This window comes from Stenella coeruleoalba (genome assembly GCF_951394435.1).
Source record: "Stenella coeruleoalba genome assembly, chromosome: 2".
Lineage (NCBI taxonomy): Eukaryota > Metazoa > Chordata > Mammalia > Artiodactyla > Delphinidae > Stenella > Stenella coeruleoalba.
In genome coordinates, this window is record NC_137147.1 from 49,397,425 (window position 1) to 49,421,801 (window position 24,377).

At 35.8% G+C, this 24,377-nt stretch overlaps 1 protein-coding gene across 1 annotated transcript in view; it reads left to right on the top strand.

Annotated features, from left to right (window-relative positions):
• The window catches only part of MAP4K5 (mitogen-activated protein kinase kinase kinase kinase 5), a 139,194-nt gene extending 124,404 nt beyond the window's left edge, over positions 1-14,790 (top strand). Inside the window, exons 28-32 of the mRNA XM_079914284.1 lie at positions 989-1,057; positions 3,473-3,565; positions 6,091-6,161; positions 8,798-8,853; positions 11,248-14,790. Coding sequence (XP_079770410.1) covers positions 989-1,057; positions 3,473-3,565; positions 6,091-6,161; positions 8,798-8,853; positions 11,248-11,335 — 377 coding nt within the window. The 3' untranslated portion in view covers positions 11,336-14,790. The remainder of the gene's footprint in view (positions 1-988; positions 1,058-3,472; positions 3,566-6,090; positions 6,162-8,797; positions 8,854-11,247) is intronic.
• Positions 14,791-24,377: the final 9,587 nt, after the last annotated feature.

Below are 24,377 nucleotides of genomic sequence, written 5' to 3' on the forward strand. Positions count from 1 at the left end.
TTGACATATACACATTACTATATATAAAATGGATAACTAATAAGAATCTATAGCACAGGGAACTCTACTCAGTACTCTTTAATGACCTATGTGGGAATAGAATCTAAAAAAGAGTGGATATATGTATATGTATAACTGATTCACTTTGCTGTAGAGCAGAAACTAACACAACATTTTAAATCAACTATAGTCCAATAAAAATTAATTTTAAAAAAAAAGAATGACTGCTCTTAAATTATCTAAAATGTTTTCTTAGCTTCATCTAGACCGTTCACACCATCTGAGTGGCTAAAATAAATTGTTTTACCAAAAATGTTCTACAAAAATGTCATGACTTCTATTAGCAGATGTTAAGAGAAGTAGCACTGTGATATCAGCAAAGTGATGAAAGTTGCTTCCTGCAAAGATATCGTTGACAGTATTGTTCATTATGCTACCCTGGTGTCCTGTTAATACAGGAACTCCTCCCTACGTGCGTACACCCCCACACACACACCATTCCCCCCCACAAATACCAGGAAAATTTCTAATAGTTTCGTTAATCCTTTTGCTTTTTCTGAATTACTGACTTATTTTTATCTCAGGGACACTGTGATGCACGTAACTGATCTTGTTTTCATCTTCCCATTGGCTACTGCAAAATGCAAAGCAAAATCTAGTCACTGTATATAGCATGCATCTTACTTTCTTCCCCATATTTACCATTTGCTTCATTTTATTTTTGTAACTCATCTTTCTAGAACTAGCAGAGGTATTAACTAAATGTAATATTGAGCCTTTCTCAGCTCAGTTAGCCTTGCATAGGACTTTGTTCTTTTAAATTGACTTACATACAGTTTTTGACAAGACAATTACAAAATATAATTTCTGTGTTTATTTCAAAGGCTAGCTTAAAATCACAGAAAAAAATCATAATTTGTGTTTCTTTTCTAAGTTCTAGTTTTTAATGCATGTTATATAACTGTAACCTTGTTTTTTTCCCCCCAAGGCAGCCAACAGTTAGATTCCATTCATGTAACACAATTGGAGAGAGATACTGTTTTAGTGTGTTTAGACAGTAAGTATTATTTTAAAGTTTATTCTAAGTATACTACTTGATATAACATACCTTTTCATGGAATTGATTCTAATAGAATCAGTAAAGTAGATTTGCAATTTTCCACCTTAAGTGGCATTGTTTTATTGATGAAAAACCTAAATTGGCTACAGATGTACTAACTAATTGATCTGTTTGTCAGACTGTCCTCTGTGACCTTTTTCTTTATTCTGTTTGGCCTACTTGGGAACATCACAGTCAGCCCTCTGTATCTGTAGGTTCCACATCCTCTATTCAGCCAACCATGGATTGAAAATATTTAGAAAAAAAAATTCCAGAAAGCTCAAAAAAGCAAACCTGAATTTGCAAGTGCCTGGCAACTATTTATATAGCTTTTGTGTTGTATTAGGTATTATAAGTAATCTAGGATCTACTGTGTAGCACAGGGAACTATACTCAATATTATGTAATAACCTATAAGGGAAAAAAAGAATCTAAAAAAAACTATATCTACATATATATACACACACATATGTATAACTGAATCGCTGTGCTATACAGCTGAAACTTATACGATATTGTAAATCAACTATATTTCAATAAAAATATTTTTAAAAATTAAAGTCTATGGGAGGTTGTGTGTAGGTTATATGCAAACACTAGGCCATTTCATATAAGGCACTTGAGCATCCATGGACTTTGGTCTCCGTGAGGGGTACTGGAACCAATTCCCCGTGGATACCGAGGGACAACTGTATTAGAATAGTTTGCCATAACCTTGGGGTAAAATTCTGTATAAAATTATTCTGTATAAAATTCTGTATAATTCATTGTAATTAATGAAAAAATAGAAGGTTATACTAATTTGGTCACTTGTAGTCATATAACATGAACTTTTGGAATCATGTCAGTGTGATATTCTAATGCACAAATAGATTTGACACCTTTACCTGCTAGTAGTGATTCTTTTGATGCAGCGAGAGGTGTTACTGATAGATGTGTGTTGTACTGTATATGCAGTGGAAGAGACAGAAAAACTTTAACAACAGGTGTTTTCAATTTTGCAAACAAAGCACTCTAATTCTTAAAATCCCCCTTACTTTAATGCAGTGAATCCTGCAAGTGAAGTTCACCCAGACTTGGCATTATATTTGAAATTTGGCAATATTTGCTGTGGTTTGATTCATTCCAATATTTTAAAATTACTAGACCTGCCCATAGATGTTTAGGGTTATTTTTAAAATTGTTCCACTACTTAATTTACCTGTATTTTTGTCTTAATTTCTGTTCTCTAAAGTGTTCCCTAGTGGATTTGCCTTATGGAATCATAAAGATCATCTAATATTATAGATAAGTAAACCAAACCCAGAGTGTTTCATTTGCCCATTATCCCTTAAGTATTTTTGATTCTTTGAATACTGATAAGATTGGCATGTTGTTTGGTTACTCTTAAGTGAATTTGATAAATTATTTTTTACCCAAACAAGTAGAAGACTCAGTACTAATTAATGAAATAAACAGATGATCAGAATTTAATTGTAGTAGTATTGAACCTTTAACATTAAATGCCTAAATACCTTCTGAGTCAAACAAGGAAAATAAATTGTACTTAGTTTTCATTTTGTTGATTTATTTATTTTTAAAAAAATTTTTTAAACCTTTGATTAATTAGGACTTCCATTTCCCAGCTATTCATGGTAAATGGAAAGTTGACTTTCTTCAGTTGTTCTTTTTTTCTTAGGGGAGCAGTGTAACACTTCGAAAATTGTTTGTCAACTCTATGGTATAAATCAGTTTTACTAAGCAGCAATGGAGATAGGTGTGTAATCACGATAGGTGTGTAATCACAAATAATGGTAGACAGATGAGAAAGTAATGCAGAGTGAAGATATCTTCCAAGTCAGAGCTAAGATGGTTAAATTAAAAAACAAATGGACAAAAGGGAAATAGAAATATTCACATATACTGTCTATCCCAGAGTTTACTTATAAAGAAATTCTGACTTTTGAGAGTACTATTTTTTCCTCCCTTGTACTTCTGTAGAATATTAGTTACATACTAAAGTTAAGAATTACTGCAAATATTACTTATCATATGTTATGTAATTTGTAAGGGGGAAAAAACCAACTCCTATTGCTGAATATTTAGGCAGCAAGTTAACCGCTATTAAAGAAACACTTCACTTTTTAAAAAGTGAGAACGTAAGTGTTCAATATAAACTATGAAAAAAAGTACTGGTGGAATTGCCATTTACAACGGAGGCCTCACTCTTATAGAATCTATCAGTGACAGTTTTTCACTGGGCATACTTGAATCAAGGGAAATAATTGAACTTTATTAATATTGTTATATATCGATGTAAAATCCACTTATCAAGTTACATTTATTTTAGCAAATCTGCATTTCCAGTCTTGACTTGTTTTTTCTTTTTTTAAGAATTTGTAAAAATTGTAAATCTACAAGGAAAACTAAAATCAAGTAAGAAACTGGCCTCTGAGCTAAGTTTTGATTTTCGCATTGAATCTGTAGGTAAGTCTCCTTTTATTAATAATGCATTTAGAGTACTTGGTTTTTTGTTCATTCTGTACTTAGGGTTATCTAGACCAGCACTGTCTCATAGAAGTTTCTTTGATATAGAAATGTTCTCTGTGTTCTTAAATACAGTAGTCATTAACCACACTTGTTAAGTACTTGAAACATGGCTAGTGCTACATTTTAATTTTAATTAATTTAAATTTTGATGTAAATAGCCACACAGGGCTAGTTACTATAATATTAGACAGTGCAGGTCTGGACCGTAATAAATCTTTTATTGTCGTTTCTTGAATATTTAAAACATGAAATCATTTCTTCTATTCATTGTTCCCTTTGCTGCATCAAGTGAATTATACTTCTTCCAATTCTTTCCAAATCATGAAGGTATTTGTGTGATGTGATTAACAATGTTAGATATGCTAGAATTCTTTGCCGTGTAAGATTCTGGTTGGTGTGTGTTGATGGTTTTTGCTTTTAGGTCTATTTAAATATAAATACTTTCCCACAGAATCTGGAAAATACTATGCCATTTGAATTTGCTTCCTTGTCAATGAGTGTTTTACTCTGTAATATCATTGGTATTATGATAAAAATTATTATTGTTTGCATCCTCACTGATTATATGTCAGTAAGTATTTTCCTCAAGGGTGATAGAACTTATGAAAAAATACTATGGGTGGAAACATTTTGAACAATTCATGATATGGTTCTACTTTAAGTCAAAAACAGTTAAAATTGGTGATTTTTATTTGGGCTGTAAAAAATATGTGTATTTTATAATTAAATGTATATACTTTTAAAAATGTGTTTCTCACTGTTTAGAAAGTTTTCTGTTGATTTTTTTAAAATTTAATGGTTTCTCAAGTGGAGTTTTGCCCTATTGCAAAGAACATTCATCCCTCTGGGTAACCCTCTTACATAGGAATAATTTGCTTATGATTAGAAATTTTATTCAAGCAGAAAACCTAAACTTTCTGTAGATGCCATGACAAAAGGCATTTTGGAAATATTTTCTTCTTTTAGTCCTTTGTATGCTGGCTGTTGCATGCCAGTTTCTAAGATTTAATATTTTCAATAGAGATTCCAATATACAGATCTTTAGGTCCTCTTAATTTTAACTGAAACACACTAGTACCTCAACTTTTTCATATATGCCAAATTTTTTAGGATATTTTCGTTCTACGAAAGTTTGTTCCTCCTAGGCTACCATCTCTTCTTTCCAGTGAACTTTGGAATAATTTCAAGGATCCTCCTGGGTAAAAAGAGTCCCTTTAAGTCACCTTTAAAAACAAAGCCAGTACTACCTGTTTTTTTATTTCATGGCTAGTGAAGCTTGTATGATTGGTTATTGCAAAATACTTTAATGTTTATTGAGCTAAATTATGTTTCCAGAACATTCTTATGTTAACTTTTTACAGAGTCAGTATTCTAGTAAGAAATATAATAAATTTCAATCACTTTCTCCCATCATCTTTACTGGTATAGGGCATATGGCTAACTCTCCAACAATCAAATTGGTTTTCTCCTTCTCTCACTGTGCTTTAGTGACTCTAGCCTCTGGCCAGGAAGGACCCAGAGGCCCTGCTGCCTCCCCCCCACCCCAAAATTGGGGGCCCTGCCACTCTGTTTCTAAACCACTAAGTGACCCCATATGTGTGCTTCAGTGGGCCCAGCACAGGCAGGACACAGAAATGGACAAGGCACAGCGAGAACAGGTTTTCCTCCAAGACCCTCAGGCCACGCCGGGGGATCGTGGGAGATGGGTGGGCAGCAAGAGGGGATATGGCATGTCATGAGGTGGCCACACTTTGGGGTCACGGTCGTTCCTGATTCCAAAGCCATCAAGAAGTTGGGCAAGCTTGGCTCAAATCTGTGACCACACTTGTGAACAGTGGGACCTGCAAGGACAGGGCAAAGGCCCGGTGGGCTCTGGAGCCCTGATGGGGTTGGGCAGCAACAGTGAGTACGATAGCTGAGAGCCCCTAGCCCCTCCAAATAAGAATTGGTTCACAGATCAGAAATATTCAGTGTGTGGTTAAATTTTAGATTACAGGACAGGTTTATTTTTAAAAATTAATTTTATAATAGGGAATATGTGAACAGAAATAAAAGATGCTTCCTTAATAGCTACTTCTAAATATATCACATTATTTAAATGATCATGTTTTTAATCCAAAAAACCAGTTATGTTTTTATTACTTTATTTACCTAAGACAAAAGATAGTATATGAAAGAAAAATTAATATGCTGATGTCCAGCTCATCAAAAGTTAGCTCATTTTTAAATAAATGCCTGTTATAATGTATCTTTGAAAACTTCCATGACCCTGCCTCAATAAATTATTTGAGCTTTGTCATGACTTAGTCACAAAAATGTTGGGAACTAATGGTCTAGACAGTGGAATTTTGCACCAAGCACTTGAATAGCCTTACATTATCATTTATTAAAGACAGTTAAGGAAAATGTATAATGCACTACTATGTGCCTTATTTTAGTCCCGTTCTCCCTTATCTTTTTAGTATGCCTTCAAGACAGTGTGTTGGCTTTCTGGAAACATGGAATGCAGGGTAAAAGCTTCAAATCAGATGAGGTAAGATTTCTCTAATTACCTCCAGTGATTCCCATTAAAGATTTTAAAAGTTGAAACATTCGTTTTATGTATTTTCTTTCTGAACCCACGTTGCTATGTTTAATGCCTTTAATGCCGGTAGAACAAAACTGCCAGTATTTTCCCTTCAAATAATGTTCAGTTTTGTATTTATTGTATTCTCAGTGGCCTCAGTCCTCTTATTTGTAATTTATAAATATGGTTGCTAAACTTACTAAACTTTTCTAAAGGTAATAAGCCTTTTCCATAATCTATAAATGTGCAGCTTCTTTTTTTTTGTATAAATTTATTTATTTTTATTTTTGGCTACGTTGGGTCTTCGTTGCTGCACGCGGGCTTTTCTCTGGTTGTGGCGAATGGGAGCTATTCTTCGTTGTGGTGCACAGGCTTCTCATTGTGGTGGCTTCTCTTGTTGGGACCACGGGCTCTAGGTGCTCGGGCTTCAGTAGTTGTGGCTCACGGGCTTACTTGCTCTGCGGCATGTGGGATCTTCCCAGACCAGGGCTTGAACCCGTGTCCCCTGCATCGGCAGGCGGATTCTTAACCACTGCACCACCAGGGAAGCCCCTGCAGCTTCTTTTTTAATGTTATATTTTAAATTCTGAATTAATATGTATTGGATCACGGGACTAAGGAAAATCTAAGAAAATTAATTCGTTTACTAAATATTTATTGAGTATCAAATACATTTAGGACACTATTCTTATTATAGCACTGAAGACATAATGAAGCATAATTATAAATAATATCAAACCCTTACGATGTCTATCTTCCAGGCACTTTACAAATGCCATCTTATTGAAGGCTAATAATACAGTGGGGTTTAGGTACAATTCAAAGTAAAGTTATGTACTATTCATATTCCCGATTTTACAGGTACAGAGTGATTAAGTAACTTACCCAGAGTTACAGAACTAGTTAAGTGACAGAGCCTGGATGTGAAGGGTCTCCAAAAATCACTTCTACTGAGATAATCGGGATATATTTCATGTAGGAGGTGGGACTTGGGCTCCCACCTTGAGAGGTGAATCCTAACAGTTAAGAGAATACTAACAGAGACATTTCCCATTTGTGTGAGTACCTGTGTAATTCTTGCACACCAGGGCCTCACAAATATATGGACTTATTTTGAAGCTTAAAATCTTCTATTTGAATTACCTTTACACTGTTATTTAGATATAACTATTTCCACCTCTTATATGAATGCAGAAATAGAATGCTTCCAAGTAAAAATGATGTAAATCAGTGGAATTAGAATGCTTCCAAGAGAAAATGACGTAAATCAGCTTGTCTTTGAAAGCGTCCGTTTAGTTACTGACCCATGTCACTAAATGTCACCAGGCCCCTGCATTTAATGAAGCCTACAGTCCTACTTACTGCCATAACATTAATTGTCCTCAGATGCTGTTTTCACTGTGTCACTCCTGTGGTTTGAAATCTGTAGAAGTTACTTGTTTACCATATCAAGTGTGAATTCTGCCTCCTATTTTTAAGTCATCTTGCTTACCTTTTTCTTTCTGGTTTTGTTCTCATCCTTCAATTTGGGCCTACCTATAATGTTCATAATGTAAAAATCAGCCATTCTAGTCCACAAAGATTGGAACATTTCTGAACTGAATACTCTGAAAATCAGCTGCATTTAGTATAGCACCAGATTTATTTTCTGGTTCAAGTTTGTTAACTCCATCTTCTCAGCTAGACTGCAAACTCATTGATAGCAGAGTATTTTTATACTTATTTTATATCCACACTGTCAAGAGTTTGTGTTCCTCCAAAAGCTGACCCTAAAACAAGGACTCAGGTCCTTGTTTATTTGGGAGTAGATCCCAGAAAAACAAGTGACAGAGTAAGGAATGTAAGATGCAGAGGGACAAAAAGCCAACAAAGAGCACATTAATAAACTGCTTCTCACTATGGGCAACGAGGGCTTAATCCTATAGGAACTACTGAGGAACAGTGTGGAGCACACCTCAGAATTGGCTCATCAGAAGGTGGGGAGGCGGGTGCATTTATACACCAACTGCTGTCCCTGGTAGTTAAGGGTTTCCCCCAGAGGTGGCAACTCCCCACACTTTGGAATAGTACCTGTGCACGACTGAGTACCTTCTTTCTTTAGTATTGGAGAAGACAGAGCAGAGGAATACCCCCAGTACACAGATGTAAGACACAGGTGCATGGGAGTGTCTACCGCAGCTCTGCTGAAATCAGGTGGGCTGAGGGGTGCCACCTCAAGCATCTGCCCTATGACGTAAAGGAAGGAGTAGGGGCTGTGCAGTCCAGCAAACCTGTACTCAGATCTTGGGTCTACTAGTTATATGACCTAAAAGTAAGTTACTTAACCTCACTGAGTCTTAGTTTTCTCTTTAATAATATGGGAATGATAATACATATCATAAAAAGTTCTAAGGAAAGTGCTTGACCCAAACAGATGTTCCATAAATGTTGATTTGTTTCTACTAATAAGCAGTCAAGAAAAACCTTACTAAAATCTATTTAATTTGAGGAATTGAGTCTATCAAAAATTATCATTCTTTTTAATACTTGCTCTATCTAAATGATTTTTAAATTATAATTTAAATAATATGGGGACTAATAATATGGGATATTTTCTTTCATAGGTTACCCAGGAGATTTCAGATGAAACAAGAGTTTTCCGCTTATTAGGATCAGACAGGTAATAGTTTGGTTGTTTTATTACCAAAGGAGTTCAAGAATTGTATTTTTAATTATACTGTCAACCTCTGACTGTGTTTCAAACACTTATTTTTCAATATACTTATATTGTTTCAATATATTTATTTATATTGTTCAATAGAAGTAACATTGGTTTATAACATTTATATAAATTTCATGTATACAGTGTTATATTTCTAGTTCTATATACCCTACAGTGTGCTTACCACCAAAAGTTTAGTTTCCTTTCATCACCACACAATTAACCCCCTTTACCCATTTCACTCTCCCTCCACCCCTACCTCTTCCCCCTAGTAGCCACTCTGTATCTACGTGTTTGTTTTTGTTTGGTTTGTTCATTTATTTATTTTTATATATGTTAAACAAAACTCTTAGAGGCTTCAGAATCTTAGAGAAATTTCCCTGTATCTTTATTGAGAGAGAGAAAAAATATTTTAATTAGTCAATTAAGCAAGCTGTTGTCAGTGTGAGGATCATGATTCCAGAAACAGTTATACTCAGCCAAGACAAAATGTGTTAGATGGGTGTTTATGTCCCTAGTATCATGACATATTTCAGGCTCCTTTGTTTTCATCATTTCTCCCTGGCATGTTAACTTCTATTAACTGTTACTGTATATATCCAACAGAATGTGCACCTCCTGACATGTACTTTTATATCACAAGATATTTGACTGAGTCTCTGAGGTCATTCTAAATTAGAAGGAATTATGTGGTCTCTGTGATCAAAGTGAAAGATAAGTTCCAAAACTATGCTTTCTCATGAAAAAAGAATTATAGCTTTTGTTCTTCAAAGTCTATGTTATCTGCCTCTACAATGAATAAAATACCTATCCCTTCCTATTTTCCAAAAGTTGTTACTGCAGCAAAACTGGCTATAGTGGTATAGATTAGTCCTGAGGCAAGGATTGAGAACCTCTGATCTTCAAGTTCAGTCTAGTCACAAAACCATTGCTTAGATATTACACACTTAAGGAAGTCGGGGAGAATTGGAGTTATGACTGCATAAAAACTTTTTAAAGAGACTTTTGTGAAGAGAAAAAGGATTTTTGGAAAATGGCAACTACCCATTGCCGTTGAAAAGGCAAGCCCAGAGAGCATGGCAACCTAGTAACTAGTCCTGCATAAAAGAGAATTGGAGGACCACCTGGTAAATGACTGTAGAATGGGAGGCCCTTTGCTTCTCCAGGAAGGGCTGACAAAAGAATTGTAGATCATTCAGTGATCCTGCACAAATAGCACTCTGGTGAGACATAGTATGAGAGATTTCTGCTTGATAGAGGGTAGGCATCAGAAGCCATTTCTCTTAGTTACTTGTTTCCTTCCAACTCCTTCCCCCAGAATTTTCTCTTTCATCTATCCCTTCTTTGTTTGTATTGTTTCTCCATTCTCTGTCACTCTTGCCCTAAAAAACTACTTTTTTCAGACCATTGCCTTGTTCTGATTATCTTCTTACTTGGGCATCTCCTTGATTTTAAGACATATATCTTAACCAAGGCTTTTGTTTTGTCTTAATTTTTAAAGTGATTTGTTAAATTGTATTGTTTAAATATAGGTATTAATGTCTAGGAGGAAAGAAAACTATGTCAGAATATTAATAATGGTAAACTGGGCAGTTGAATTATAGGTAATTTTATTTTCGCCTTCTACTTTTCTTTAATGCATGCTTTAAGTATATATTACTTTTTTGTTTTCATTTCAAAAGTAATAATATGCTAGTTGTAGGAAATTCATACACTAGAAAAATATAAATTATTTATGCAACTCCCCCCACCTCCCATTTCCCCTTCTAGACTTTTTTCTCTGCAGTGGCATATTGTTTTTTATTTTGTTCTCAAACCTATCTTCCCACAGTGTAGATCCTATGATATGACACTTGATTGGTTTTTCTTCCTATTGGTCCTTTCATTGAACTCTTAACCCTGCCTTTGTTCCAGGGACAAGGGAGACGGCCCCATTTCATACTTTACTATTTATTTGCAAATACCTTGAAGAACAGTGTGAGTGGGTGCCTCTTAAAATCCTGTTTTATTGTCTCAGCCCTTCCTCCATCCCCTTCTTGTTCATGTATATTCTAAAGCTTTATTATACCTTTTTTTGGTATATATGAGTAAAGCAAATTTGTTTTTAGTTGGAATAAGATGAGACTATCCTGAAATGTTTTTAATATTCATAAATTCATCAATTCTTATTCAGTTTTGTTTTTAAGCTATAAAATGTAAAGCTGAATTTGACTGTGCATCTATTAATGTGATCTCTGTGTAATTTTATGTGAATGTGAACAATGATATTCTTTCCTGGTTTGATGTTAGTATTTGAAGATGAAATCTCTGTTTCTCCTCTTTAACAAGACTTTTGTTTTGATTTAATTGCAGGGTTGTTGTTTTGGAAAGTAGGCCAACAGAAAATCCTACTGCACACAGCAATCTTTACATCTTGGCTGGACATGAAAATAGTTACTAAGCAACAGAAATTGGTCTCAAATGACAGGAAAATGAATACAGTCCATTGAAAGCAAAAATATCTTAAGGAAATTCAGTACAAACTACACTATGATTTGCTTTAATTGTTATGGGTTATATCTCAAATGATCTGTACTTTAAGGTAGAATTCAATATTTTCTGTAGCTGGAAACAGCTATTCTATCTCTTGCCACTATGTGGTGGTTTTATCAAGTTTGCTTAATAAAAGCTATGAGACAGATAGTCCTCTAGTTCCAGGAAACACAGTCTTTTTAAAAAAAATGTTTGTAACAAGGATGCCATGATATTTTTAGATAACAACTCATGTGATTATCTTCAGAGAGGTAAATTTAGTGACAGTTTTCTCATTTTATACCATGTTTTATTCCTTCTTAATGAACATAATTTGATAAAGAAATTATCAGGTAAGCCTTTCACTTTTACATTGGCCATTCTGTATGTTTTTGTAAAATAGAATATTTAATCCTTATTTATTAATCTCTTGCTGGAGTGGTGTAATGTATCTAACTTTTAGCAAAGGAAGGTTGCAGAGCAGCTTAAATTTTTTTATAATATATAAAAATTTTGTTTACCTTTTAAGACTAGTACTTTGAGGGTTTAAAGGCTGTGTTTGGAGGTTCAATACATACATGCAATATTATTTAATGCAAGTATTTTGTAATATAATATCATCCAGAATTGCCTTAAAAGAGAGTTTTGTGTTTTCAACTACATATAATTGTAGGGGGTCATACAGAAGATAATGATGATGGTTGAAATATTGTTAGAAGGAGTGTGTATTTCTAGATGTGACTACTGTGTGTATGTATTCTTGACAAGCAGCATAATATACCTGTGATTTTTTTTTTTTTTTACATTAGGGATAATGCATAAGAAATTAATCTTCATATATATTATCATCCCTAATGTAGGGGGGAAAAGTGTTTAACTGCCCATGATATGTATTTTACTTATACTATACCAGAGTGGAAATTGTAAAGCAACTACATGTGTATTCTTGGGTTTTTCACATATATAGATCTTCATTTTGAGTAGGTTAAAAAAAAAATCTTTAAATGAAATTTAATTCCTGATGGGATAGTATAAATAAGTATTATAAAAATCAGTATTCTAAAGATAAGTAAGGATTGGGCCATTCTTGAGTTTTCTTCCTTTCTGCTATTGTTAGTATTCAAACTGAAAGCATCACACTGGTACCTATTGTCTTAATGCATTTAACAGTTATTGAGATGATGAACAAAGGGGTGGCAAGAGCAGACTATAAATTCATTTTCAGCAGTTCCTTGAGAGAAAGACAGTGTAACTATCTCATTCGGTCTTTAGCAGTCCTGTATAGTAGGTATTATCATCATCTCCTTTTTTTAGATGAGGAGATAAGGGGTTAGCAAGGTTAAGAGACTTAACCCAATTCACACAGCAAGTTAGTGGTTGAGTCAGACCATGAGTCTTGTGACTCTGTTCTTTTCACTATGCAATATGCAAACAATAAAATATTATGCAAATGAGATATATAAAGTATTGTCCTTTAAAAATGCTATGATTTCAGTAAGTGTGTTGCTGTTTATTTTGGGTATTTTAAATGGGGCCTCTGGACTGAAGGACACTGGATACAATAGATGGCAGGGGACCATACTCAAAACAGGAAATATTTACATTCTGGATACAAAGACCAATCTCCTCCTCCTCCTCTCTGAATCCCGGCAGCCAGATCTTCCCATCCTAACAACACTGGAAGAGTCTTCTCTGTGCCATCTGGTCAGTGCAAGTGGAAAGACCTAAAAAGATCCTGACATCAGAAATGTCCTGGCTAAACTGCCCAGCTGGATAACTCCCAGTTGAAGATAATAAAATACCCAGTGAAAATCGTAATGTGCCCACCACCCCATGCATGCATCCAGAGCTTACAGTTAGTCTTTTAGTCCTATGCTATTACAAATGATTAAACATGAGCTTCCCTGGTGGCGCAGTGGTTGAGAGTCCACCTGCCAATGCAGGGGACACAGGTTTGTGCCCTGGTCCAGGAAGATCCCACATGCCACGGAGCGGCTGGGCCCGTGAGCCATGGCCGCTGAGCCTGCGCGTCGGAGCCTGTGCTCCGCAACGGGAGAGGCCACAACAGTGAGAGGCCCGCGTACCGCAAAAAGGAAAAAAAAAAAAAGATTAAACGGACTTCCCTGGTGGTCCAGTCAGTAATACTCTGTGCTCCCAATGCAGGGGGCCCGGGTTCAATCCCTAATTGGGGAACTAGATCCCACATGCACGCCGCAACGAAGAAGCCCGCATGCTGCAACACATGTCACAACTAAGAGCCAGTGCAACCAAAATAATTAAATAAATAAATGTTTTAAAATAATAATAAAAATAAAAATGATTAAACAGCCAGGAGTTATGAAACATCTGAGGAAAGCCTCTTACAGGAAAGAGAGAAAACAACAGGGGAAAAAGCACCTAACAGAAACAGACTATGCAGAATGAAGAAAATGTCAAAAGAAAAAGTATCTTTGCAAAGAAGTTGCAACTATGAATAGGAGTAGGATACTAAAAAAGGAGCTTTTGAAAAAACAGAGCTATTAGAAAAAATATAGCATAGCTGAGTAATTCAATAGATGATTTAGAATATAAAGTTGAAGAAATTTCTCAGAAAATAAAAAGAAATGAAAATATTGGAGAAAAAAATTAAGAAAATTAACAGGCCAGGAGGCCCAATATCCAATCTCCCAGAGTTCCAAAAAAGAACAGAGAAAATAGGGAATCAGTAGAGTATTTCAAGGAATATTCTCACTACTAAAGAACTTCAGATTTTAGATTGAAAGAACACAGTGGACGAAAAAAATCTATTATGAAATTTCAGGCATGTCAGGGTCAAAGAGAAGATCTGTTATGTTTTTGAAGAAAAGGGGCAGGTCACAAGGAGTAAGAATTGGAATAACTTCAAATTTCAACAGAAGCAGTGCCTTCAAAATTCTGAAAGAAGTTTCCAACCTAAAATTCTGGATTCAAACTATTAATTGAACCTAAGGTTATAATGAAGACATTTTTATTTGTACAAGGTCTCACAAACTTCACCTTTCATATAGTCTTTCTCAAGAAGCTACCAGAGGATGTGCTTCATAAAAATAAGGTCATAAACCAAGCAATATGAAGACATAGGTGCAAAGACTGGGATTCAGCATAGGAGAGAGATGAAGGAACTCCCCAGATGATGATGATGAGATATCCAAGGATGACACCACACCAGACATACAGAACATAGGAAGCATATCAGAAACTCCCAGAGAGGCTTTTTCAGAAAGATTAAATAATAAACTACCTGATGCATCTCCCAGACCCCAAAAAATCAGAGTGAGGGACTTGTGATACTGAAACGGAGAAGGAGGAAAGGTCAATGTAAAGGTATATTATTGAGGTCATTGCTGTGTAGACAATGGCAGCTTGATCCACCAGGTCTTCTGTGAAGCTCTGTGATAGTTCCTACAATTGTCTCCTGAAAGACAAGTGGCTGGACCATTTATCTTGACACGCTCCTCACTAGGTGAGTTGCTGCCGGGACATCACCTCCTGAAGTACCAAGTTGCAGCTTGTACTTGGACCATGTTGGCTCCTTCAGTGTCAGAGAAGGCCCTGAGGCAGAAAGCTGGAAGAGTAGGAGATAAATCTGAGCTCTCCCTCTGTGGCTGAAATCAGACATGGGAGGAGGGATTCAATCAGTGATGATATTCTTTCTTTCTTTTTTTTTTTTTTTAAAGATTTTTTTGATGTGGACCATTTTTAAAGTCTTTATTGGATTTATTACAGCATTGCTTAGTTTCATGTTTTGGCTTTTTGGCCACGAGGCCTGTGGGATCTTAGCTCCCCGACCAGGGATCAAACCCTCACTTCCTTGCATTGGAAGGTGAAGTCTCAACCACTGGACTGCCAGGGAAGTCCCAATCACTGATGGTATTATTTCTAAGCAAAAACTTACCTAAGGTTGAACCAGATGGCTTCATAGGCAAATTCTATCAAACATTTAGAGAAGAGCCAACACCTATCCTTCTCAAACTCTTCCAAACTATAGCAGAGGGAGGAACACTCCCCAACTCATTCTACGATGCCACCATCACCCTGATATCAAAACCAAAGATGTCACAAAGAAAGAAAACTACAGGCCAATATCACTGATGAACATAGATGCAAAAATCCTTAACAAAATACTAGCAAACAGAATCCAACAGCACATTAAAATGATCATACACCATGATCAAGTGGGGTTTATCGCAGGAATGCAAGGATTCTTCAATATATGCAAATCAGTCAATGTGATAAACCATATTAACAAATTGAAGGAGAAAAACCATATGATCATCTCAATAGATGCAGAAAAAGCTTTTGACAAAATTCAACACCCATTTATGATAAAAACCCTCCAGAAAGTAAGCAAAGAGGGAACTTTCCTCAACATAACAAAGGCCATATATGACAAATGCACAGCCAACATCGTTCTCAGTGGTGAAAAACTGAAACCATTTTTTCTAAGATCAGGAACAAGACAAGGTTGTCCACTCACACCACTATTATTCAAAATAGTTTTGGAAGTTTTAGCCACAGCAATCAGAAGAAAAAGAAATAAAAGGAATCCAAGTTAGAAAAGAAGAAGTAAAACTGTCACTGTTTGCAGATGACATGATACTATACATAGAGAATCCTAAAGATACTACCAGAAAACTAGAGCTAATCGATGAATTTGGTAAAGTAGCAGGATACAAAATTAATGCACAGAAATCTCTTACATTTCTATACACTAATCATGAAAACTCTGAAAGAGACATTAAGGAAACACTCCCATTTACCATTGCAACAAAAAGAATAAAATACCCAGGAATAAACCTACCTAAGGAGACAAAAGACCTGTATACAGAAAACTATAAGACACTGATGAAAGAAATTAAAGATGATACAAACAGATGGAGATATATATTATGTTCTTGGATTGGAAGAATCAACATGGTGAAAATGACTATACTACCCAAAGCAATCTACAGATTCAATGCAATCCCTATCAAATTACCAATGGCATTTTTCACAGAACTAGAACAAAAAATTTCATAATTTGTATGGAAACACAAAAGACCCTGAATCGCCAAAGCAATCTTGAGAAAGAAAAATGGAGCTGGAGGACGCAGGCTCCTGGACTTCAGACTGTACTACAAAGCTACAGTAATCAAGACAGTATGGTACTGGCACAAAAACAGAAATATAGATCAATGAAAAAGGATAGAAAGCCCAGAGATAAACCCACACACATATGGTCACCTTATTTTTGATAAAGGAGGCAAGAATATACAGTGGAGAAAAGACAGCCTCTTCAATAAGTGGTTTTGGGAAAACTGGACAGCTACATGTAAAAGAATGAAATTAGAACACTCCCTAACACCATACACAGAAAGAAACACAAAATTGATTAAAGACCTAAATGTAAGGCCAGACACTGTAAGACTCTTAGAGGAAAAAAAAAGGCAGAACACTGACATAAATCACAGCAAGATCCTTTTTGACCCACCTCCTAGAGAAATGGAAATAAGAACAAAAATAAACAAATGGGACCTAATGAAACTTAAAAGCTTTCACACAGCAAAAGAAGCCATAAACAAGGCGAAAAGACAACCCTCAGAACGGGAGTAAATATTTGCAAATCAAGCAACTGACAAAGGATTAATCTCCAGAATTTACAAGCAGCTCATGCAGCTCAATATCAAAAAAACAATCCAGAAATGGGCAGAGGACCTAAATAGACATTTCTCCAAAGAAGATATACAGATTACCAACAAACACATGAAACAATGCTCAACATCATTAATCATTAGAGAAATGCAGATCACTTCACACCGGTCAGAATGGCCATCATCAAAGAATCTACAAACAATAAATGCTGGAGAGGGTGTGGAGAAAAAGGAAGCCTCCTGCACTGTTGGTGGGAATGTAAATTGATACAGCCACTATGGAGAACAGTGTGGAGGTTCCTTAAAAAAGTAAAAATAGAACTACCATACGACCCAGCTATCCCACTGCTGGGCATATACCCTGAGAAAACCATAATTCAAGAAGAGTCATGTACCACAGTGTTCATTGCAGCTCTATTTATAGTAGCCAGGACATGGAAGCAACCTAAGTGTCTGTCGACAGATGAATGGATAAAGACGATGTGGCACATATATACAATGAAATATTACTCAGCCATAAAAAGAAACAAAATTGCGTTATTTGTAGTGAGGTGGATGGACCTAGAGTCTATCATACAGAGTGAAGTAAGTCAGAAAGAGAAAAACAAATACCGTATGCTAACACATATATATGGAATCTAAAAAAAGAAAAATGGTTTTGAAGAACCTAGGAGCAGGACAAGAATAAAGACGCAGACATAGAGAATGCACTTGAGGACACCGGGAGGGGGAAGGGTAAGCTGAGACGAAGAGAGAGTGGCATGGACATGTATACACTACCAAATGCAAAATAGATAGCTAGTGGGAAGCAGCTACATAGCACAGGGAGATCAGCTTGGTGCTTTGTGACCACCTAGAGGGGTGGGATAGGGAGGGTGGGAGGGGAACACAAGAGGGAGGAGATATGGCGATATATGTATATGTATAGCTAATTTGTCATAAAGCAGAAACTAACACACCATTGTAAAGCAATTATGCTCCAATGAAGATGTTAAAAAAGAAAAAAAAAAACTTAAGGTTGGTTGAAATCAAACAAAAAACTGCCAGATATTAACTCCAGGAAAGCAAAATGTTGTAAGAAAGAAAAGGAAACTATGACCAGTGGTTGAATGCCATAAAAACGTTAACAGTAAATAATAGTCTAATCAAAATCACAGCATAATTATATTGAGAGAGGATATGGTGAGGTATTAAAAATACCTAAATCCTCATCTCTACAGTGTGAAATCAATGAATAATACCTAAGAATTAGAAATCAAGAAGTAGCTTATTAGTGACATGGAAATAAAATAATCTGCTAAAAGACGGAAAATGGTTTTTGAAGTAAGAGAGATGGGGGAAGAGCATGCTCTTTTTGTTGACAAGCCTTATAGGACTATTTGGTTATGTGTGTGCCTACTTTTTTTTTTTTAATGTAAAGGAAGACTAATTAAAAGCATGTTTCTGTTACATGACAAACAATATGAACAAACATACAAGTTCAGCTTTTTATACTGTACCTTACACATAGTAGGCATTCAATAAATGTTGATTATAGCTAAGGTATGCATAGTGTGGAAGAAGGCAGAGTAATTGGGGGGTGGATGGGGTGGGGAACTGGTTAAGTAAATCCAGAAGAGCTTGTGAGAGAAAGCATTTTTTATCAAGCTCCTTTTTTTTTTTTTTTTTTTTGCTAAACCTACATCCCAGCCTTCTCTCCTAATACTCCCTGGAACACCAGCACATAAAGGCCATGATCATTCCACCTTCATTGCTTGACTCATAATGGCTCTCCCATCCTGAAATTCTGATTTTTCACCAAAAATTTAAATCCTTTACTTCACTCAAGGTACTTAGTTTACTTCACTCAAGCTGTAACTTTTACATGACATCTCTGTTTATTTTCTATTTTCTGTTTTCCAGAATTTCTACAGCACATGTAGATTACACATCTCAATGTGATGCTCAGTTGCCACCTACCGGCCAAACCATTTAGCCCTTACCACTTACCTTAGATAAATTACTCAACCTGTCTAGGCGTCCATCTCATCTGTTGATTGCAAATAATGGCCACTTCATATGGTTGTTAGGGTTAAGTGAGGTTGTGAGCATTAAAGTTTCTTGCTTATGGTGAGAAAAGAAAACTGTTGGCTCCTTTATTTTTAACCAAAAAGTTCATTAAAGGCATAAAGTGCATTTTTATTCTTTAGTTGTTCCTTTCGGTATGTCACACATGGGTAGACTTATCGTGGGGCTTTTTAAATTCTGCTTTTTTCAAGTTCCTTACATGCCTTTTCATTAGAAAAATAACTGATATCTTGTATCAAAGGTCCAAGAAGCTCTTCCATACCAAACCTAGCAGCAAGGATCATTTTAGGTTTTACTGAGAATTTCAGATTGTCCTAATGGATCTTACTTAGGAGAAGAATAAGAAACATTTGTTAAAAATCTACTATATTGACATCAGAAATGAATCAAATATTCTCACTCTCACCGCTTGTTATTCATTGTACTAGAGGTCCTAGTCAGTTCAATAAACAAAGAAAACTAAGAAAAAAATAAAAGATTAAAAGATTAGAAAGGAATAAAAATGTCATTATTTGCAAATAAACTGTTAGAAATCGTAAGTGAATTTGGAAAAGCAGATGGATGCACTGTCAACATAAAAAACAATTACATATACATATACCTGCAATAAACAAAATGAAATTTTACAAGTATGCCATTTACAGTATAGAAAACCATTAAATATCTAAGAAAATGAGATGCAAGATCTCTATACTTAAAACTATCACTGAGGACTCCAGGGGCATGCATGGAGGAAAGGCCATGTGAGGACACAGCAAGAAGGCAGCCATCTACAAGCCGAGGAGAGAGGCCTCAAGAGAAACCAACCCTGCTGACACCTTGATCTCAGACTTCTAGCCTACAGAACTGTGAGACAATAAATTTCTGTCCTTTACAAAAATAAATAAAAAATAAAACTCGGTGAAAAAAAGAAGACCTAAATAAATGGCAGATTATGCCATGTTAATGAATTAGATTTGATGTTGTAAAAATGTTAGATTTAAAGATTCTCTGTAATCCAAGCAGATATTATATGAAAATTGACAAGTTGATTATAAAAAATAAAATGCAAAGGGCTAGGGATACCAAGGCAATCTTGAAAAAGAAACCTGGGAATCTTAGGTACCAGATTTCAAGAGTTATCAGTTAAGAAATGTGACACTGGCATGAAGATAGACAATGAAATACAATTGAGAGTACAGAAACAGACCCATGCTTAGTCACCTTATGTATAACAGATACACTGCAGTGTAGTAAAAAAGAAGAATAGCCTTTTCAATAAATTCTATTGAAAATTTATTGAAAACTAATGGAAAATCAAATGAAGCTTGACTGCAACTTCACTCAGTAAAAATGAATACCAAATAGATTGTAAATAAATAAATCTAAATCTATAAAACTATAATGCTTTTAAAATAAAACATAATATCTTTATGAACTTGGGGTAAAAAAAGGTTTCCTAAACAAAACATTAATACTTTGACTATAAAAGAAAAAGTTGGTAAAATTGACCTAATTAAAATTAAGTTGCTCTTTTCACCTAAGGACACCTTTACGAGAATGGAAATACAAGCCACAGAATGGAAAAGAGGCTTGCATTACCTATATCCACAAAAGACCTACTCAGAAGATATAAAGAATTAAGGCAGACAACCCAGTGAAAAAATGGGCAAAGGATTTTGAATAAGCACTCCACAAAAGGTAACATCCATGCAGTCAATAAATATGTGTGAATGTATTCACTTCCTTGGTTATCAGAGAAATGCAGATTAAAACAAAAATCCTGTACTTTGCACACCCACTAAAATGACTAAAATGAAAAAAAAAGATAAAACCAAATATCTAAGATTGTGTAGAAAGTGGGGTGCTTGCACACTGCTAGTGGGAATGGTGCACACTTTGGAAAAGTTTGGCAGTTTCTTAAAAATGTTAAACATAGATTCACCATATGACCCAGCAATTCCACTCCTATGTATCTGCCCAAGAGAAAACATGTCCACACAAAGACTTGTATGTAAATCTCCACAGCAGCATTATTCATAATGGCCAAAGGTAGAAGCAACCCAAATATCTACCAATTGGTAAATGAATAAAATGAGTCATATCTACGCAGTGGAATACTATTCAGCAATGAAAATAAAGTACTGATGCATGCTACAGTGTGGATGAACCTCAAAAACACGTTAAGTGTGAAAGAAACCAGTCACAAAAGATCACATATTGTAATGATTCCATTTATATGAACTGTTCAGAAAAGGTGGAATCTAGAGACAGAAAGTAGACTAGTGGTTGCATAGGGCAGGGGTTAAGAATGAAGAGTGACTGTAAATGGGCATGAGGTTTCTTTTTGAGATAATGGAAATATTTTAATATTAGACTGTGTTGATAGTTGCATAACTCTGTAAACTTACTAAAAATCATTTATCTACAGACCTAAAATGACAGAATTTTATGGTATGTAAAATGTACCCCAATAAAACCAAACAGAGAAAGAGAACATCCAAGGGGTCAGTAAACACTTTGAAAGGTATTAACTTCATTAGTTACCAGGGAAAACCAAATTAAAATAAAAATGCTGCTACAAAATGAATCCACAATACAGTGCTATTGCACATTCCCCCAGAATGACTAAAATGAAACAGGAGGAAAATATGAAGCTTTGATGAGGGTATGGAGCAACTGGAACTCTTATACACTTCGTTGGAGTGTAAATTGGTACAATATACCTTTGAAAAACTGAAGGTGAACATGCACATACCTTATAATCCAGCATTTCCAATTCTAGGTCTGCCCCTAAAACACGTGTTCACCAAAAGACACATAAGATTGTTCACAGCAGCATCATTCATAGTCACCAAAACTTGGAAACAACCCAAATGTCCATCGAGAGTAGAAAGAATAAATAAGTTGTGGTATATTCACAGCTCAAAAATACTACAGTACCATCAAAAAGAATAAACTCCTACCAACAACAACATGGATTTCAATCCTCAAGAAATTTAAGTTCTTTGTAAGAATTCAGACATTAAAATTACACTGTATAATTTCACTTAAATGAAGTTCAAGAACAGGCAAACTATAGTCTTAGAAATCAGGATGATGGTTACCTTTGAGGAAGAGTGAGGGAATAAAGATTGAGATGGGGCATGAGGGGGTGCTTTAGAGGTGCTGGAAATGTTACATATTTTCACTTCTCAGCAAGCTGTACACTCATGATTGACACCTTTTTTTCTGTATGTACTCATATTGATACTTCAATAAAAACATTTATTAGAATCTGTGCCAAGACCTGTACTGGGGAGAAATATTATCTAATTTTCACATTAATCCTATGAGATAGTAGGGTTCGTATTTTATAAATGAGAAGACCAGAGGTTAGTCATTGTCATAGATTGGGTTCTCTAGAAGCAAACATCAAGATGGAATTAGAAGTGCAGGAGAGTTATTTAGGGAAATAACCTGTGTGGAGAACAAAAGGAAGTGTGAACAGGGTAAGCAGGAAGACTGTCAGTGCAGCGCTGGCACATGTGAAATGAGAAGGGGAGGAAGGAGGGTTGCATAGAGCCTCAGGCTGCAATGCAGCTCTGCGAACACCTTGGCCAGTCAATGGGGGAGCTCCAGAGCAAAGATTGTCCACTAAGGAATCCTGAGTTGGAAAGGAATGGCTCAGCTTTCAAACCCATACAGAAGAACTCAGTCGTTAGCTGGGAGCAGCCCAGGGAGAACTTGGCCAATGCTGAGGTGAATTCTGAAGGTTAACTAATTTCTTGTAGCAGGTTCTCTCTTGAAGGGAGATCTGACCGACGCATATCCACAGCTGCCACACTCACATATTAAGTTGTTTGGAAAGTTGGGATGAATCTGTCTGAATCCAGACAGTCTCTTTATGACTACTTAAATGGAGACCTATCAAGTGTAGCTCAAATATCTATATTTCTAAAGGAAAATAATATTTGGAAACATAAAGAAGGGAGTAAAGGGCATTCCAGGCAGAGGAAATTGTATCTGAAATAAACATAGTTGAGAGTTAAGCTCCTGTATCAGGGTTCTTTGGCTGTTCTTTGGTTGTTATGGATTAAAGAAAAAGCTGAAAACTGGGTTCAGAGAAGACCTAAGGGCAGGAGACAGTGGAGAGTCCCTTTGGGCCCTCAGAAGGAATCCACTCCAAAAGGCTTCTGCACTGTTTCCTTTCACTCAAGAGCCAGGTTCCTAGGGAAGAGAATCTGCCTGGGTTTGGTTATTCCTTGGTCATGGAGGGTGCAGTACCTTGAACAATAGTCCCACTGAGAAACCCAAAGCAGAAGAAGGAATGGATATTGGGCTTTTGACAAGAAGGAGAAATGGATGCTGGGCTGATAAAAGAAACAGATGTCCTGTATAGTTATAAACCGTCACTTGATGAAGCTTAAAAAAACAAACCCATTCACCAAGTGTGAGTGAAGTGGTTCACTAAATCATTATGATCTTCAACCACAAGTTCTTTCCTCGGTAATTTTGGTAAGTGTAAGATTTAACACGTTCTAAATATGATATTTAATTTTGGGTATATGACTTCATCCTGGTCATGTTTCTCAAATCTAAATCTTCCTGGATTAGTTAGTTCAGTGTGATTATCTTGTGATAACTAGAGGACACAGAGAATCCTGTCATCTGCATTGAGCACCTGCCTGGGCATCTCAGCCATTTATTTGACCTTTAGATGCTCCATATAAAGCACTGACTCTGTATCAAGCTTTCAAATATATATTTCTCAGTTTATGGTTTCTGAAAACCCACAGTGGATACCAATGTCCACTTAAATTCCTTAAAGCCCAGTTCCAAAGTCTCCTCGAGGATCCCACACCTCTTGTGCATCCTTGATTAAAGCTCCTATTGCTAAATAATAGATAGGTATTTCTATTCTCTCTTAAGGGTAAGAGCAATGACACATTTGCATCCCCAGCGCCTAACAGTTCCTGACACATCATCGGTGAATAGTAAATGCTCGTTGAATCAAACTACAATAAGATGAACATTGTGAATCAGTAATGGAGTAACTCGTTCAGTGGTGTAACTTGTTCATGGGTGTAACTCTAAGAAAAACTTGTTGCCTCTTAGAGTCTAGCTCGTCCAAAACGCAGATACATTACAAGAACCTGCCAGTTTTCTGAAAGTTAGGCAAGTTGTGTGGGTAAATCATTTTAGAATATTGAGCCTAGGTATCCAGGCTCAGGGTCTAGGCAACCAATTATTTAAAACCATTGAGCCTAGGTACCTAGGCTCAGAATCTAGGGTCAG